This window comes from Lontra canadensis, unplaced genomic scaffold (genome assembly GCF_010015895.1).
Source record: "Lontra canadensis isolate GAN:19392208 unplaced genomic scaffold, GSC_riverotter_1.0 scaffold186, whole genome shotgun sequence".
Taxonomy (NCBI): Eukaryota; Metazoa; Chordata; class Mammalia; order Carnivora; family Mustelidae; genus Lontra; species Lontra canadensis.
Genome location: NW_022631180.1, coordinates 1,407,183 through 1,420,331, shown reverse-complemented (window position 1 = coordinate 1,420,331; position 13,149 = coordinate 1,407,183). Strand labels below are relative to the sequence as shown.

The window sequence follows — 13,149 nt, the reverse complement described above, 5'->3', positions numbered from 1 at the left end:
ACACAGCCTGGTAAGTTATTTAGAACAGGTATGAACCAGGTGCTGGGACCTGGTGGATGGGAGGCCTTCTCTCTGAAGTTTGTAATTAGGGGAACAGTATGTACACCCCTGAGAAAAGTTCACTGATGCGAACTCCTTCACGCAACATTTATTACTAGAAGGAAGAGGCTACGTCACATAAGGGTTAAGAGGATAGATATTGGTGTTAGACAGAATGGGTGCAAACCCTAACTCCACTATTTGTTAGATCTTGGACAATTTTATTAATCTCTATGCCTGGTTTTTTTTGTTTTTTTTTTTTTCACTTCTAAGATGACCAAATCATCAGTCTCATAGGATTAAAAGAGATAATGCATGTAAAGCCCTTAGCAAAGGCCTGCACATAGTTAATTCCCAAGTAAATATTCGCTATAATTAATGTTTGTAAAGGCACCTATTACAGTTTCTGGTGGGCTATAGGTTCTCAAATAATAGTACGGAAAGAATTGTCAAGAGGCACTCATTGGATAGTGCCAAGTGGGTGGGCCAATTAATGCCATAAAAGATGGGGCTTCCTCAAAAGGTTATGTATAAGCCACACAATGCCAAAAAATTTCTAAGAGGTGAGGCTTGCTGTGGGCTTGCGATTTAGTTGAAAAGAATCAACTGGGTGACGGGTATATGAGAGCCCATTATAACATTTGGAGGTAATGTTTGCCACTTTTTATAATAAGAAGCAAATATATATATAATACAACAATTTACTGGGGCAGTAAAGTAGAAGTGCTTGACCTACGGTCTGGTAAGCCTAGACTTGTCAGTTCTGCCACTTACATTTACCTAAGTGTGCTCCCCTGTAAGTTGTAGTAACTATCTCAGGCGTTTAAAGGCTTTTAAATGGGACAATACGAAAAATCCTGAGCAAATTGGCGGGCACACACCAAGTGCTCGCTGAACAGGTGTTTATTAGACCTCTTAACTGAAACAGTACTGGGACCTGGGTAGAAACTACCAATTCCAGAAAGGCTGTGGACACCCGGGGCAGCCAGGCGGGCAGCAACGCGGCGTGTCTAAATCGAAGCGCCGCGGGGCCAGGGGCCCTGCCCGAGGGCGGGGGTGGGGTGCCGACTGCCAAGTCTGCCCATCGACTGCAGCCTGCGCCAGCCCTTCGACGGCCCCTTCAATATCCCAGGATCGAAGTCTTGGCTTTCGGTCCAGTCTGACTCCACTCGCTCCCAATTCCCAAACTTTGAGGCGCCCTTTCTGACGAAAGTCCTGAAAAGCAGTAAATCCTCAGTTGCTCCAGAACATGGCGTGTCCTCCTGGGCACACCGCCGGCGAGGAATATGGCGCCCACCCCGCCGAACGCCCACCGGGCAGCACCGAGGTCAGCCCCAACCACGCGATCGCACGCGAGCCGCCTCCAACCGCCTAAAGAAACGATGACTTCCGGAGGCGCCGAAGGAGTAGCGCCGCGATGGCCGGAGTGAGATGACAGAATTTTAGGAGGCCAGCACAGTGCCGCCTCAAATTGTCTGCTGTCCAAGACTTTAACATAGATTCATGAGGCACAATCCCCAGTCCCCAAACTCCCAAGAGGCACACAACTGTCCAAAGCCTCTCGAAGAATAGCATCTCATCTGGTAATTACTTTCAGGCATTTATAGTAGCCACCCCAACCTCCCAAGGCTCAAGCGCGTGCACAGAAAAAATGAACAGCGTTAGCGGGGGTGGGGAGGTGCCTAAGAGTGTACGCATGCGTACTGCGACGGACGCAGGCGCAGTACGGTCCCCCGGGCGACGGTGGTGGCGGCTCCTCGGGGTGCTCGGCTCCCTCCCATCCCGGCCGGCCCCTGCCCGTCTTGCCCCAAGGAATTCACTGTTTGGGGCCGCGAACTTCCTCATCGTGCCCCACAAAAGTTAAGCTTGGGGACCTGGGGGGAGCCGGAAGTACCGCCTAGCGATCCCCAAATACTATCGGGGAAACGGAAGTAGCCATCGGTGGCAAGTTGGGGGAGACCGGAAGTGACGGTACCGTGAGGAACTCGGGGGCGGGGCCCGGGGTGGTGGTGTTGGTAGTGGTGGGGTGTGTGTGTTTGTATGTGTGTGTCTGTGTGTCTGCTGTGTGTTTGGTGTGTGTTGGTTGCGCCGCTCTGCTGGAGCATCGAGGGAAGGCGGAAGAGGGGGGCAGCTAGCCAGTCTGGCCCCCCGTGAGTGTCCGTCATCTCGGGTCTGTCGTGACTTAGGCGGGTTCGATGGGCGTGGCGTGGCGCGCGTGCGCGAAACCACTGTCTCCGCAGACTCTGGCGCGATCCCCCGCTCTCGTGTGCTCCCCAGGGTTTGCCGACCTTTGGGGCCTTTGTGGTATCGCGACTGGTGATGACACTGGTCTCCTGTTTCCTACTTTCCCGGCTCTCTAGCCTGACTGGCCCTCCCTTATTGTGATTGGCATCATGGAGCCCCTCCCATCTTCCCGTCCTCTAGCTCCCTGTGCCGTCGGTCTCCTGCCCTTTGTGTTTCTCTCCCCGTGCCCCGGAATCAGAAGGGGGATGGGGGCGGGTGTGAGTGTGTGTGCTTGTGTGGGAGAAACTCTTTAGGTATTAGGGCGGAGACTCAGACCGGAGAGGCTTCCGGGTATATAAAATCTGCTTTGGGCGACAGCAGGCCTCCCTCCCTCTATTCTTCCTTAGGGAGCTGTCGGCCATGGAGCCCAGTGATAGTACCAGTACCACTACCAGTATGGAGGAACCTGACAGCCTGGAGGTGCTGGTGAAGACCTTGGACTCTCAGACTCGGACCTTTATTGTGGGGGCCCAGGTGAGACCCCATCACTTCTGGAAGACACCCATTAACTCTAACTCTTACAGGCCTCTTATCCTGAGAGAAGAGCCTGATTTTTTGGTCTTTGAATCTTCTTTCATTGGTTCCTTTGTTCATATCTTAGGACAATTTTTGGTGTTTCTTGTTGAGTGAGAAGGTATGGCTTCTGTTGAATGAGGCAGATTTTGTTCTGCCTTTTTCCACCTTGGTAGAACTCAGCACAGAGGGAAATACGAGTGAACCCCAGCATGAGTGAACCCCAGCCCAAAGGGACAGACATGGCTCCTGCCTTTGGGAAGGGAAACAGAGATCCAAAATTCAAGTCTTAAAAGCAAAAATCGGTCAGGTCTGTATTATGTTTTTAAAGGCTAGAAATCAGAGCCCATAGCTCAGGTAGATCCCTAACAGACTGTTGAGTGGAATTACTAGTATCTGTGGCATAATTTGAATCTTTTGATTTTAATGCCAGACACATTAAAAGCTGTTTGTGCCATTAATTCCTGTGATACTTGGAGACAGAATCTTGAGGGGTTGGTCCATAGCTTTTAAAATGTATACAAAAAAACCGTTTGGGCCTTTGTGAAGAGTTGTATATAAATAGTCTGATACTTTATGAAGACTCACTTGTCCAGTTAGGAAAGTGTTTATTCTCTTTCTGCTCCGTTGAGTTTTCTTTCCTTAACTTGATTTTTTTGCTCCCCCCTTCCTTGTCATTGCATTTCTCTTTGAGATTGCAGAGTTGTATCATTTTGTGTTTGGGGAGGGTCACTGGTATCTGTAGACACACATTCCTTTGGGAGCCAGGGAGAGAAGGGAATGTCAGTTAGCTTTTCTGTTTCTCAGCCACATAATTTTCTTGTGGGCACATAACCTGAAGTTTTTAATGTTTATTGTCTGTTTTGACAGGTGTTAACATGTCTTAGTTTGGGGCTTTGCACAATAATTACCTCACAATCAAGACAAATGGGTAGTGATGTTATGATTGAGTGGTTTTTACCCCTCACTCCCAAAAGTCAGTTGTCCCACTCTGTCCTTTCCATTTTCCTACATTCACTGATGGTTTTTGGTGTCTTTCCCTTGTAGATGAATGTAAAGGAGTTTAAAGAGCACATCGCTGCCTCTGTCAGCATTCCCTCTGAGAAACAACGGCTCATTTATCAGGGACGAGTTCTGCAGGATGATAAGAAGCTCCAGGAATACAGTAAGAGTTTGGGGGAGGCAGTTCAGAGGTTGAGGGATGAGCCGAGGCTTTGGGCTTACCTGATCATATAATGCCTTGGTGTGTATCTTTTTTTTTTTTGCAGATGTTGGGGGAAAGGTTATTCACCTCGTGGAACGGGCTCCTCCTCAGACTCAGCTCCCTTCTGGGGCATCTTCTGGGATAGGTTCTGCCTCAGCCACCCATGGTGGAGGACCCCCATCTGGTACACGGGGGCCTGGGGCCTCTGTTCATGACCGGAATGCCAACAGCTATGTCATGGTTGGAACCTTCAACCTTCCTGTAAGCTTGTGTTCCACTTAGGCCAGTTTTTGTGGGGAAGGGTGGTTTGGTTGTGGTAATAGCAGAGAGCTCATAAGATAGGAGTCTCAGTGTTTAGATTAGGTTTCCAGGTTCCTGAGGTCTGATATGGCCTCAGTCTTTGAGAAAAAGGGTGGGGCTCCAAAGAATGAGTTGGAGGTGTGGGGGCCTTAGTATTTGGCTTCTCCCAGAGCAACTTCCCTTACCCTTTTCCCAGAGTGACGGCTCTGCTGTGGATGTTCACATCAACATGGAACAGGCCCCGATTCAGGTATCACGGGCCTGGGAGGGTCAGGGAAGGGGATCTGGGAGAAGGAGGCCATAAGGTTGGGGGAGGACCTGGCTGAGGAGCTGGCTGGGTCCTGGTTCAGTGGATGGTAGAGTTCATGCCTCTATCTCAGACGTACCCTCATTTTATTTTTCTTACTGTATAGAGTGAGCCCCGAGTACGGCTGGTGATGGCTCAGCACATGATCAGGGATATACAGACCTTACTATCCCGGATGGAGGTCAGTGGGCGAGGCTGGCTAGGGTTGGTCTGTCTCTTCATTCTCCCTTACCGTTCTGTGTCTGCCTGGCAGCGAAGGCGTGACTGGCCAGATCAGCTGGATTCTTCCTGCCTAATCTGGTCTCTTCTCTGCAGTCTTCACTCTTTGGGGGCAGAAAAAGTATCTCTGTTGGGCTGTCTTGTCCTTGCCAAACCTTTGGGTGCCTGGTATTTGGAAAGTGTGTTGCAGACTTAGTAGATAACTCTTGTGGCATCTTTTTTCAATTACAGAAAACAGTTCATGCTTTTTTAGTTTCTTAATGACTATATTGGATGCTGAGATGTCCCAGTTTCATTAGTTTGTGTTGTGACTGTAGCGTGTGATTTTTTTTTTTTTATTCTCCTCGTGGAGGTTTAGGGAACCATCATTTCTCTTTTCTGTTAGTAACTCTCAAATATTAATAGTTTATTTATTATGCGTCTTGTTAAGTTTTGTGCTGGTTGCTGGAGGGTCAAAGAGACAGGTGCAAAGCCCTGCTTTCAGGGAGCCTAGTTAGAGCTTCTTCTGCAACTTGTTCTCTGTTTACTGAGTAATCTGTGGCAGTCTCATCCTGCCTTTGGTATCCTGAATCTCTCCCCTTCAGTGTCGAGGGGGACCCCAAGCACAGCACAGTCAGCCGCCCCCACAGATGCCGACTGTGGTCCCAGAGCCTGGAGCCTTGAGCTCTCAAACATCAGAACCAGTTGAAAGTGAAGTGCCTCCTCGGGAGCCCATGGAGGCGGAAGAAGTGGAGGAGCGTGCCCCAGCCCAGAGCCCAGAACTCACCCCTTCTGGCCCAGCCCCTGTGGGCCCAACGCCTGCCCCAGAGACAAATGCACCCAAGTGAGAACCCTGAAGGGACCCTTTGGGAGGAGGGTGGGGGGTCCTCAGTGAAGGATGAGAGCCGGGAAGGGTCCGGTCCGATGGAAGAATGGGGGGACCACCGGGCAGTGTTACCTCTAGGGTTAGCATAGAGGGGCAGAGAGAGGCTCTGGACCACCTGAGTGGGGTTGGGGCTGGCATTTGAGCCGGAAGCACTGCTATCCTTGGGGCAAGGGAATCTAGATGGTGGTTCCTGAGCCCAATCAAGACTCTCTTCTCTGAGTTCACACAGGCACCGTTTCTTCCTTCAGAGTTCGTTCCTTGCCATCATAGGGATGGGGTCATGTGGGGAAGGTAGAAGCAATTGTTTTCTTGTCCTTGTCTCACTGTGGGTGGAGGTGAAGGGTGGATGTTCTGCTGGTCCTGGAAGGGATTGAGCCAGGGGTGTGGGAGGCTGCGGAGAGAGAGGGCAGCATAGTCTAGGTCAGCTGGGAGGCTGGGGATCCGAGGAAAGCCTCAGCTCACTCTCTTGGGGTCGCCCACAGCCATCCTTCCCCGGCGGAGTATGTTGAAGTGCTCCAGGAGCTCCAGCGGCTGGAGAGCCGCCTTCAGCCCTTCCTGCAGCGCTACTACGAGGTTCTGGGTGCCGCTGCCACCACGGACTACAACAACAACGTGAGCACCACCTGCCCCCTCACCCCCATTGTGTCCCATGTGGAACGGGCTGAAATGCAGATAACCCTTTCCCCCCCAAAATGACATTGTCTGCAACAAAACGGGTTTTTTTGTAGACATGGAAGTAAGTGACCTTTTTTCCCTTTTAGGGAAGGTGATAATCTTGGAGATGTCTAATGTTTTTATTTCTCAGTTCTTTGAGTGAGTTACTCAGGAAGCTCATGTAGAGGGAGTTAGGAAGCTTATGTAGAGTGAGGGAGAGGAGTAGGTGATGACGTGCTGATCATTTAGCAAACTTTTTGTATATGTGAAATAGAAATTATTTGCCGAGATCAGGCCCACCCAGAAGCTTCCCAGGCTGTGCCCAAAGATGTAGAGAGCGTGGTGTTCTTCAGGGGTGTTACTGTTTTTGTTACTGAGGTTCATTTCAGCCTAATACATTTTTCTTTTGTGCTTGGCCCGGGGGAACAGCAAGAGGGGCGCGAAGAGGATCAGCGCTTGATTAACTTGGTAGGAGAGAGCCTGCGGCTGCTGGGCAACACCTTCGTGGCGCTGTCGGACCTGCGTTGCAATCTGGCCTGTGCGCCCCCGCGACACCTGCACGTGGTCCGGCCCATGTCACACTACACCACTCCCATGGTGCTCCAGCAGGCAGCCATCCCCATTCAGGTGGGTTGGGTGAGACTGGAGGGTTGGACAATGCATGGCTATTGGTGGAACAACCCAGAGTAGCTATCAGGCTTGAAGTGACAGGGGTAGGGACTTTGGAAACACAAAGGGATGGAAAATGGAGAGGTTTGAGAAGTCTGTCTTGGGTGCCCTTGGTTAGGCTCTTGTTTTCCTCACTCCTGCCTTATCCATCTCCTCCAGATCAACGTGGGAACCACTGTGACCATGACGGGGAATGGGACTCGGCCCCCGCCGGCTGCCAGTGCGGAGGCAGCTCCCCCTGGTCCTGGGCAGGCCTCGTCCCTGGCTCCCACTTCTACCACTGTTGAGTCCTCCACCGAGGGGGTTCCCCCGCCAGGGCCAGCTCCCCCACCAACCACCAGCCACCCAAGGGTCATCCGGATTTCCCACCAGAGCGTGGAACCCGTGGTCATGATGCACATGAACATCCAAGGTGAGTTAGGGCCAGTCGTTGGTAGAGCAGAGCTGTACACGACACGGGACATGGGTTGGCATGGGGGTGTGAGGGAGCAAAGATGCGGACAGGGGAGGCCACGGCCGGCTGCTGGAGCAGAGGAGCGGGGGCAGAAGCATTAGTCTGCTCGTTTGGGGAGGAGGGACTAGTCCTTGCAGATTTGTATGCTTGGCGAAGGGAGTGCCTCCTCCCTGTCCAGATGGAGGGAAAGGCAGGCTTTCTGGTGGAGGGTGGGGCCCGAAGGATGCTGATCTCAGGAGGGTACAGTTAGGCCTCAGCCCCGCCTGTCTCAGGGCCACTCTCTCTGTCTCCCTGCCCAGATTCTGGCACACAGCCCGGTGGAGTTCCGAGTGCTCCCACTGGCCCCCTAGGACCCCCTGGTCATGGCCAGACCCTGGGTAAGAGTAAGGGCATCAGAGCAGGCTGAGCTCTGGGTAGAGAAGGGGTAGGGCCGAGTGGGTGGGTTGAAGGGGGTCCAGGTTCAAGGTTACATCAGACCCGCCCCCCAGGCTCCACCCTCATCCAGCTGCCCTCCCTGCCCCCTGAGTTCATGCACGCCGTCGCCCACCAGATCACTCATCAGGCCATGGTGGCAGCTGTTGCCTCCGCGGCCGCAGGTAATGACCCGAAAGGGGAAGCTTGGGAGGTGGGGAACGGTCCACGGTGGTGGGTGCTGCTGGCTGGCGGGCCGGGGCCCAGCCCTCAGCCCTCTTTGGTCTCTCCCCTCTGCCACCCATAGGACAGCAGGTGCCAGGCTTTCCGACAGCTCCGACCCGGGTGGTGATAGCCCGGCCCACCCCTCCACAGGCTCGGCCTTCCCATCCTGGGGGGCCTCCTGTCTCGGGTACTCTAGTGAGTAAGGGTGCAGGAGTTCTGGTGGGGGAGAGTCTGGGGAGAGAATCCTCTGGTGGGGAATGGATAGGGCAGGACTGAAAGCCTCCCCTCTCTCTATTCAGCAGGGGGCCGGGCTGGGTACAAATGCCTCTTTGGCCCAGATGGTGAGCGGACTTGTGGGGCAGCTTCTGATGCAGCCTGTTCTCGTGGGTGAGTATTTGTTCCTCGCCGCCCCCCAGCGAAGGGATGGCCACACAGCTCTGGAGGCTGGTGCTCCTCTCCTGGTCTCACGGGTACTTCCCTGATCTCTGCATAGGTCCTTTGTCTTTGCTTTTGTGCTGGGGAGGCCGGAATAGCAGTGCTGTGGTGTCTTCGTTTTTCCTTAGAGTTTAGCTTTTCTCTTTTGGTCTCTCTAGCTCAGGGGACTCCAGGAATGGCTCCGCCTCCGGCCCCCGCCACTGCTTCAGCTAGTGCCGGCACCACCAACACTGCTACCACAGCCGGCCCTGCTCCTGGGGGGCCCGCCCAGCCTCCACCCCCTCAACCTTCCGCGGCCGACCTGCAGTTCTCTCAGCTCCTGGGGAACCTGCTGGGGCCGGCGGGGCCTGGTGCCGGAGGGTCTGGCATGGCTTCTCCCACCATCACCGTGGCGATGCCCGGCGTCCCCGCCTTTCTGCAGGGCATGACTGACTTTCTGCAGGTGAGTGGCTGGCTTGCTCTTCGGCTCACCCTCCCTTTCCCTGAGCCCAGCTAGGCACCGGCGTCTTGTTGCTGTGATATTGCTGCTGGGCTCCCGCCTCTGGGGGCCTGTCGGTGGGAGGGAGCCCTGGGACTTCCTTGACTGATCCCTGCCCCCCATTTGGAAGAGGAGGACAGGGCTGTGAAGGCTGCTTTCGTACCTAACCCGTTCAGCAGGAGAGGGGCTAGCGCTCCGCCTGCATCTGCCGCCTGACCACACGTGCTTGTTCTGCTTCCGGGAGTAAAGACCAGAGCGGAGCTCTCCATCTTCCAGGCTCCTTTTGGTGTGTGCCTTACTGGTGCCTTGTTCCCATTCTCACCTTGTCTTCTGTTGTGTGTTCCTCCTCTGTCTGCCAGGCAACACAGACGGCGCCTCCGCCCCCTCCACCACCCCCGCCCCCACCCCCGGCCCCCGAGCAGCAGACTATGCCCCCACCGGGGTCCCCTTCAGGTGGCGCAGGGAGTCCTGGAGGCCTGGGTCTTGAGAGCCTTTCACCGGAGTTTTTTACCTCCGTGGTGCAGGGTGTTCTGAACTCCCTGCTGGGCTCCCTGGGGGCCCGGGCTGGCAGCAGTGAGAGTATCGCCGCTTTCATACAGCGCCTCAGTGGATCCAGCAACATCTTTGAGCCTGGGGCTGATGGGGCCCTCGGTGAGCAAGCCGGGGGTGCCTTGGCCTTCTCCAGGGAGGGGCAGGTCGACGGCCTCTGTCAAGGGATGTGGCTGAGGTGGGATGAGGCTGACAGGCTGGCGGTGGGTGGGCAGGCCAGGTGGTAAAGGCCACTGCTGACTTCGGCTCCTGTTCCCAGGATTCTTTGGGGCCCTGCTCTCTCTTCTGTGCCAGAACTTTTCCATGGTGGACGTGGTGATGCTTCTTCATGGCCATTTCCAGCCACTGCAGCGGCTCCAGCCTCAGCTGCGATCCTTTTTCCACCAGCACTACTTGGGTGGCCAAGAGCCCACGCCTGGTAACATACGGGTAAATGAATACCCTGGGCCCCGGAGCTCTAGCTCTTGCTCAGCTTCCATTCCTTTTTCTGACTGTCTATCCCCTAAAGCAGCAATTGCTCCGGCCCAAGGCCCTGGACTTACTAGAGGTGGAGGGGAGGGCAGTGTCTTGAGAGCTGGACCTTGGCTCTAAACTTGTGCTGTTTCTCACACAGACGGCAACCCACACGTTGATCACGGGGCTGGAAGAATATGTGCGGGAGAGTTTTGTGAGTAGCCCTTCCCCGTCCCCTTGTCTCCCGGGTGTTGTCAGGGTAGCTGCTGTTCCTCCTGCCTCCTTGATCCCTAGTTCCGCAGGGTTCCTGATTTGGGCTTTGTGTGTCTCGTTTCTCAGTCTCTGGTGCAGGTTCAGCCTGGCGTGGACATCATCCGGACAAACCTGGAGTTTCTCCAAGAGCAGTTCAACAGCATTGCCGCTCACGTGCTGCACTGCACAGGTCAGGGGCAGGCACGCGGGGTCGTGGACATCAGGGGTGTCAGAGGCACAAGGGCTGCTGGGTGCCAGCGTCCCCTCCTCGCATCTTGCCCACAGACAGTGGATTTGGGGCCCGTTTGCTGGAGCTGTGTAACCAGGGCCTGTTTGAATGCCTGGCCCTCAACCTGCACTGCTTGGGGGGACAGCAGATGGAACTGGCTGCAGTCATCAATGGCCGAATTGTAAGCACCACCCAGCCCCCCATCTCCAGCCTTTTACTTTCTTAGAGTTCTATTCTCTCTGCTATCCTGCAGGTCTTGTTTTGCTTTTTTTTCTCTGAACTGTCATCTTTTACTCTTTGATGCCTTTCAAAAGTGGGTTGAAGATGTTGTGTTCCAAGGCTGCTTTCTGCCCTCAGCGTCGCATGTCTCGTGGGGTGAACCCATCCTTGGTGAGCTGGCTGACCACTATGATGGGACTGAGGCTTCAGGTGGTTCTGGAGCACATGCCCGTGGGCCCTGATGCCATCCTCAGATACGTTCGCAGGGTCGGTGATCCCCCCCAGGTAAGGGCCCCGATGGACTATGGGGTCAGGGGACTTGAGGGAACTAGAGAAGCCTGAGAGGGCCTTTTGTTTTCTCCTTCTCTGCCCAATTTCATAGCCCCTTCCTGAGGAGCCAATGGAAGTTCAGGGATCAGAAAGAACTTCCCCTGAGCCTCAGGTACCAGGGAGAGGTCAAGGGGCCAGATAATGGGGAGCGGAGGGCTGCACGTGGAAGGGCTGGAGGCTAGGGATGCTGAAGCCTGCATCTTCCTGCTGAACCGCAGCGGGAGAATGCTTCCCCGGCCCCGGGCACTACGGCAGAAGAGGCCATGTCCCGAGGGCCACCTCCTGCTCCCGAGGGTGGCGGCTCCCGTGACGAGCAGGATGGAGCTTCAGCTGAGACAGAGCCTTGGGCAGCTGCAGTCCCCCCAGTAAGTGTCAGGAGGTGAGCTGGGAGGCCAAGGGCAGGCAGAAGTTGTGCCAGTTCCTCATTACCTTCTCCCTCCCCAGGAGTGGGTTCCGATTATCCAGCAGGACATTCAGAGCCAGCGGAAGGTGAAGCCGCAGCCCCCCCTGAGCGATGCCTACCTCAGTGGTATGCCTGCCAAGAGACGTAAGGTTGGTCTGCCTCTTTCTTGAGGATCTTTTTCTATCCCAGTTCCCCTGTCGTGTTCAGAATCAGACTAGTTAGAGCTAGAAGGAGTTCTTCCTATTCTTGTCCTATTGCTGAGTGGACGAGGAAGCCTTCCTGGAATTTGACTTGCTCACAGTGGTGGCAGCACACCTCACGCTAGCGCACGCCAGTAGTGCTGTCCTCCTCCGGCCACCTGACCCCCCTGTGGCTGGGGCCTGTTCCCTTAAAGTGGGCTTCCTCTCGTGGACTGACTAGCTCTGAGTGTTGGATGGCTCGACTCATCCTGCCCCTCGTGTTTTGAAGAGCAAGTCCAGCACATGCAGTGCGCTCTCGGCCAGAGCCAGATAAAACTAGGAAGGCATTGCTGCGGTCAGAATCACCCGCGGGCCAGTTCCCTTTTCTCCGGTAGCCTAGAAACTCAGTGGTTGGCTCCTGGAAAGGGTGAGCTGGGCGGTGGCACTGGATCTGACGTTGATCCTCTTTTCCCTCCCGATCCCCTGTCCCCCAGACGATGCAGGGTGAGGGCCCCCAGCTGCTTCTCTCAGAGGCCGTGAGCCGGGCAGCTAAGGCAGCCGGAGCTCGGCCCCTGACGAGCCCCGAGAGCCTGAGCCGGGACCTGGAGGCACCAGAGGTTCAGGAGAGCTACAGGCAGCAGGTGCCCCCACCTTGAAGCAGAATAGGGATGGTCTAGTGGGAGGGGTCGGGTTAGGGCCCCTCTTCTCTGATCCCTCCAGAGACTCACTGGTCAGTTTGGGGCTACAACTTGGTGTTTTCTAGAGTTTCTCCCTAGTGGCATCTGGGAAGGCTCAGTGATGCCATTATCGGGCTCCCCAGTGTGGCTGGTGGGAAATGCTAGCTCCTAAGGGATGGCCTTGCGTGCTTGCTGGGATCTAGGGCCTTGGCTGGTGCCTCTCCAACCTGCTTGCTCTCTCTCTCTAGCTCCGGGCTGATATACAAAAGCGACTGCAGGAAGACCCCAACTACAGTCCCCAGCGCTTCCCTAATGCCCACCGGGCCTTTGCTGATGATCCCTAGCTCTTTGCCCTATGGCCCTCCCTCACCAGGGGACCATTTCCCCCATCTTCCTTCACAGTATTTAAGAAATAAAAGTCAGATTTTCCTGGCTCTTTTGTCTCTAAGTTGTCTTTCTTAAGTCTAAGTACTTTCAGTCTTCCTTGAGCTTGTTTAAAATGAATAGTCCCTAGGAACCCAGCAATAGAAGACAGCTTTTAACCTTCCTGGCAAGCAGCCGTGCACTACGTTTTACTATTCATGTGGCACAATGCTGAAATGAAGCCTGGTGACGGCGAGCACACACAAGCATCTTACATGTAAATGAAAGTTCAGAGATGGACAAAACCTATTTCTAGGCTAGCATCGGGCTCTCAAACTATCTGGTAAAAAAACATTCAATCTCCAGGCAACTGCAGACCTGAAATAGTCTTAGCATGACTAGCAAAGTCTGACAGTGGTGGCACTCATCCCAGGTTCGA

At 54.5% G+C, this 13,149-nt stretch overlaps 1 protein-coding gene across 18 annotated transcripts; it reads left to right on the top strand.

Annotated features, from left to right (window-relative positions):
* The first annotated feature begins 1,749 nt into the window (after window positions 1-1,749).
* On the top strand, window positions 1,750-12,782 carry BAG6 (BAG cochaperone 6). Of its 18 annotated transcripts, none has more exons than XM_032847221.1 (26): window positions 1,750-2,010; window positions 2,670-2,796; window positions 3,883-4,000; window positions 4,104-4,300; window positions 4,536-4,589; window positions 4,753-4,827; window positions 5,450-5,688; window positions 6,213-6,342; window positions 6,814-7,011; window positions 7,213-7,465; window positions 7,780-7,884; window positions 7,996-8,103; window positions 8,226-8,338; window positions 8,443-8,530; window positions 8,737-9,020; window positions 9,416-9,707; window positions 9,865-10,034; window positions 10,219-10,272; window positions 10,398-10,500; window positions 10,596-10,720; window positions 10,897-11,043; window positions 11,141-11,200; window positions 11,307-11,453; window positions 11,533-11,640; window positions 12,165-12,311; window positions 12,596-12,782. In XM_032847221.1, exons 2-26 carry the CDS (start codon window positions 2,683-2,685, stop codon window positions 12,689-12,691), a joined length of 3,525 nt encoding a protein of 1,174 aa, XP_032703112.1. In that variant the 5' UTR covers window positions 1,750-2,010; window positions 2,670-2,682; the 3' UTR covers window positions 12,692-12,782. The 18 variants fall into 18 exon arrangements, with proteins under 18 accessions (XP_032703112.1, XP_032703108.1, XP_032703106.1 ...); XM_032847217.1 differs by lacking the exon at window positions 1,750-2,010 and adding an exon at window positions 2,072-2,189 and having other exon boundaries at window positions 7,807-7,884; XM_032847215.1 differs by lacking the exon at window positions 1,750-2,010 and adding an exon at window positions 2,072-2,189 and having other exon boundaries at window positions 8,446-8,530.
* The last annotated feature ends 367 nt before the right edge of the window (window positions 12,783-13,149 follow it).

Coding starts and splice junctions, on each gene's coding strand:
- BAG6 (XM_032847214.1), top strand. CDS start 2,080: ATGTGTGTGTCTGTGTGTCTGCTGTGTGTTTGGTGTGTGTTGGTTGCG. Junction 7,012..7,212: donor AGGCAGCCATCCCCATTCAG/GTGGGTTGGGTG, acceptor CATCTCCTCCAG/ATCAACGTGGGAACCACTGT. Junction 8,531..8,736: donor GATGCAGCCTGTTCTCGTGG/GTGAGTATTTGT, acceptor TGGTCTCTCTAG/CTCAGGGGACTCCAGGAATG.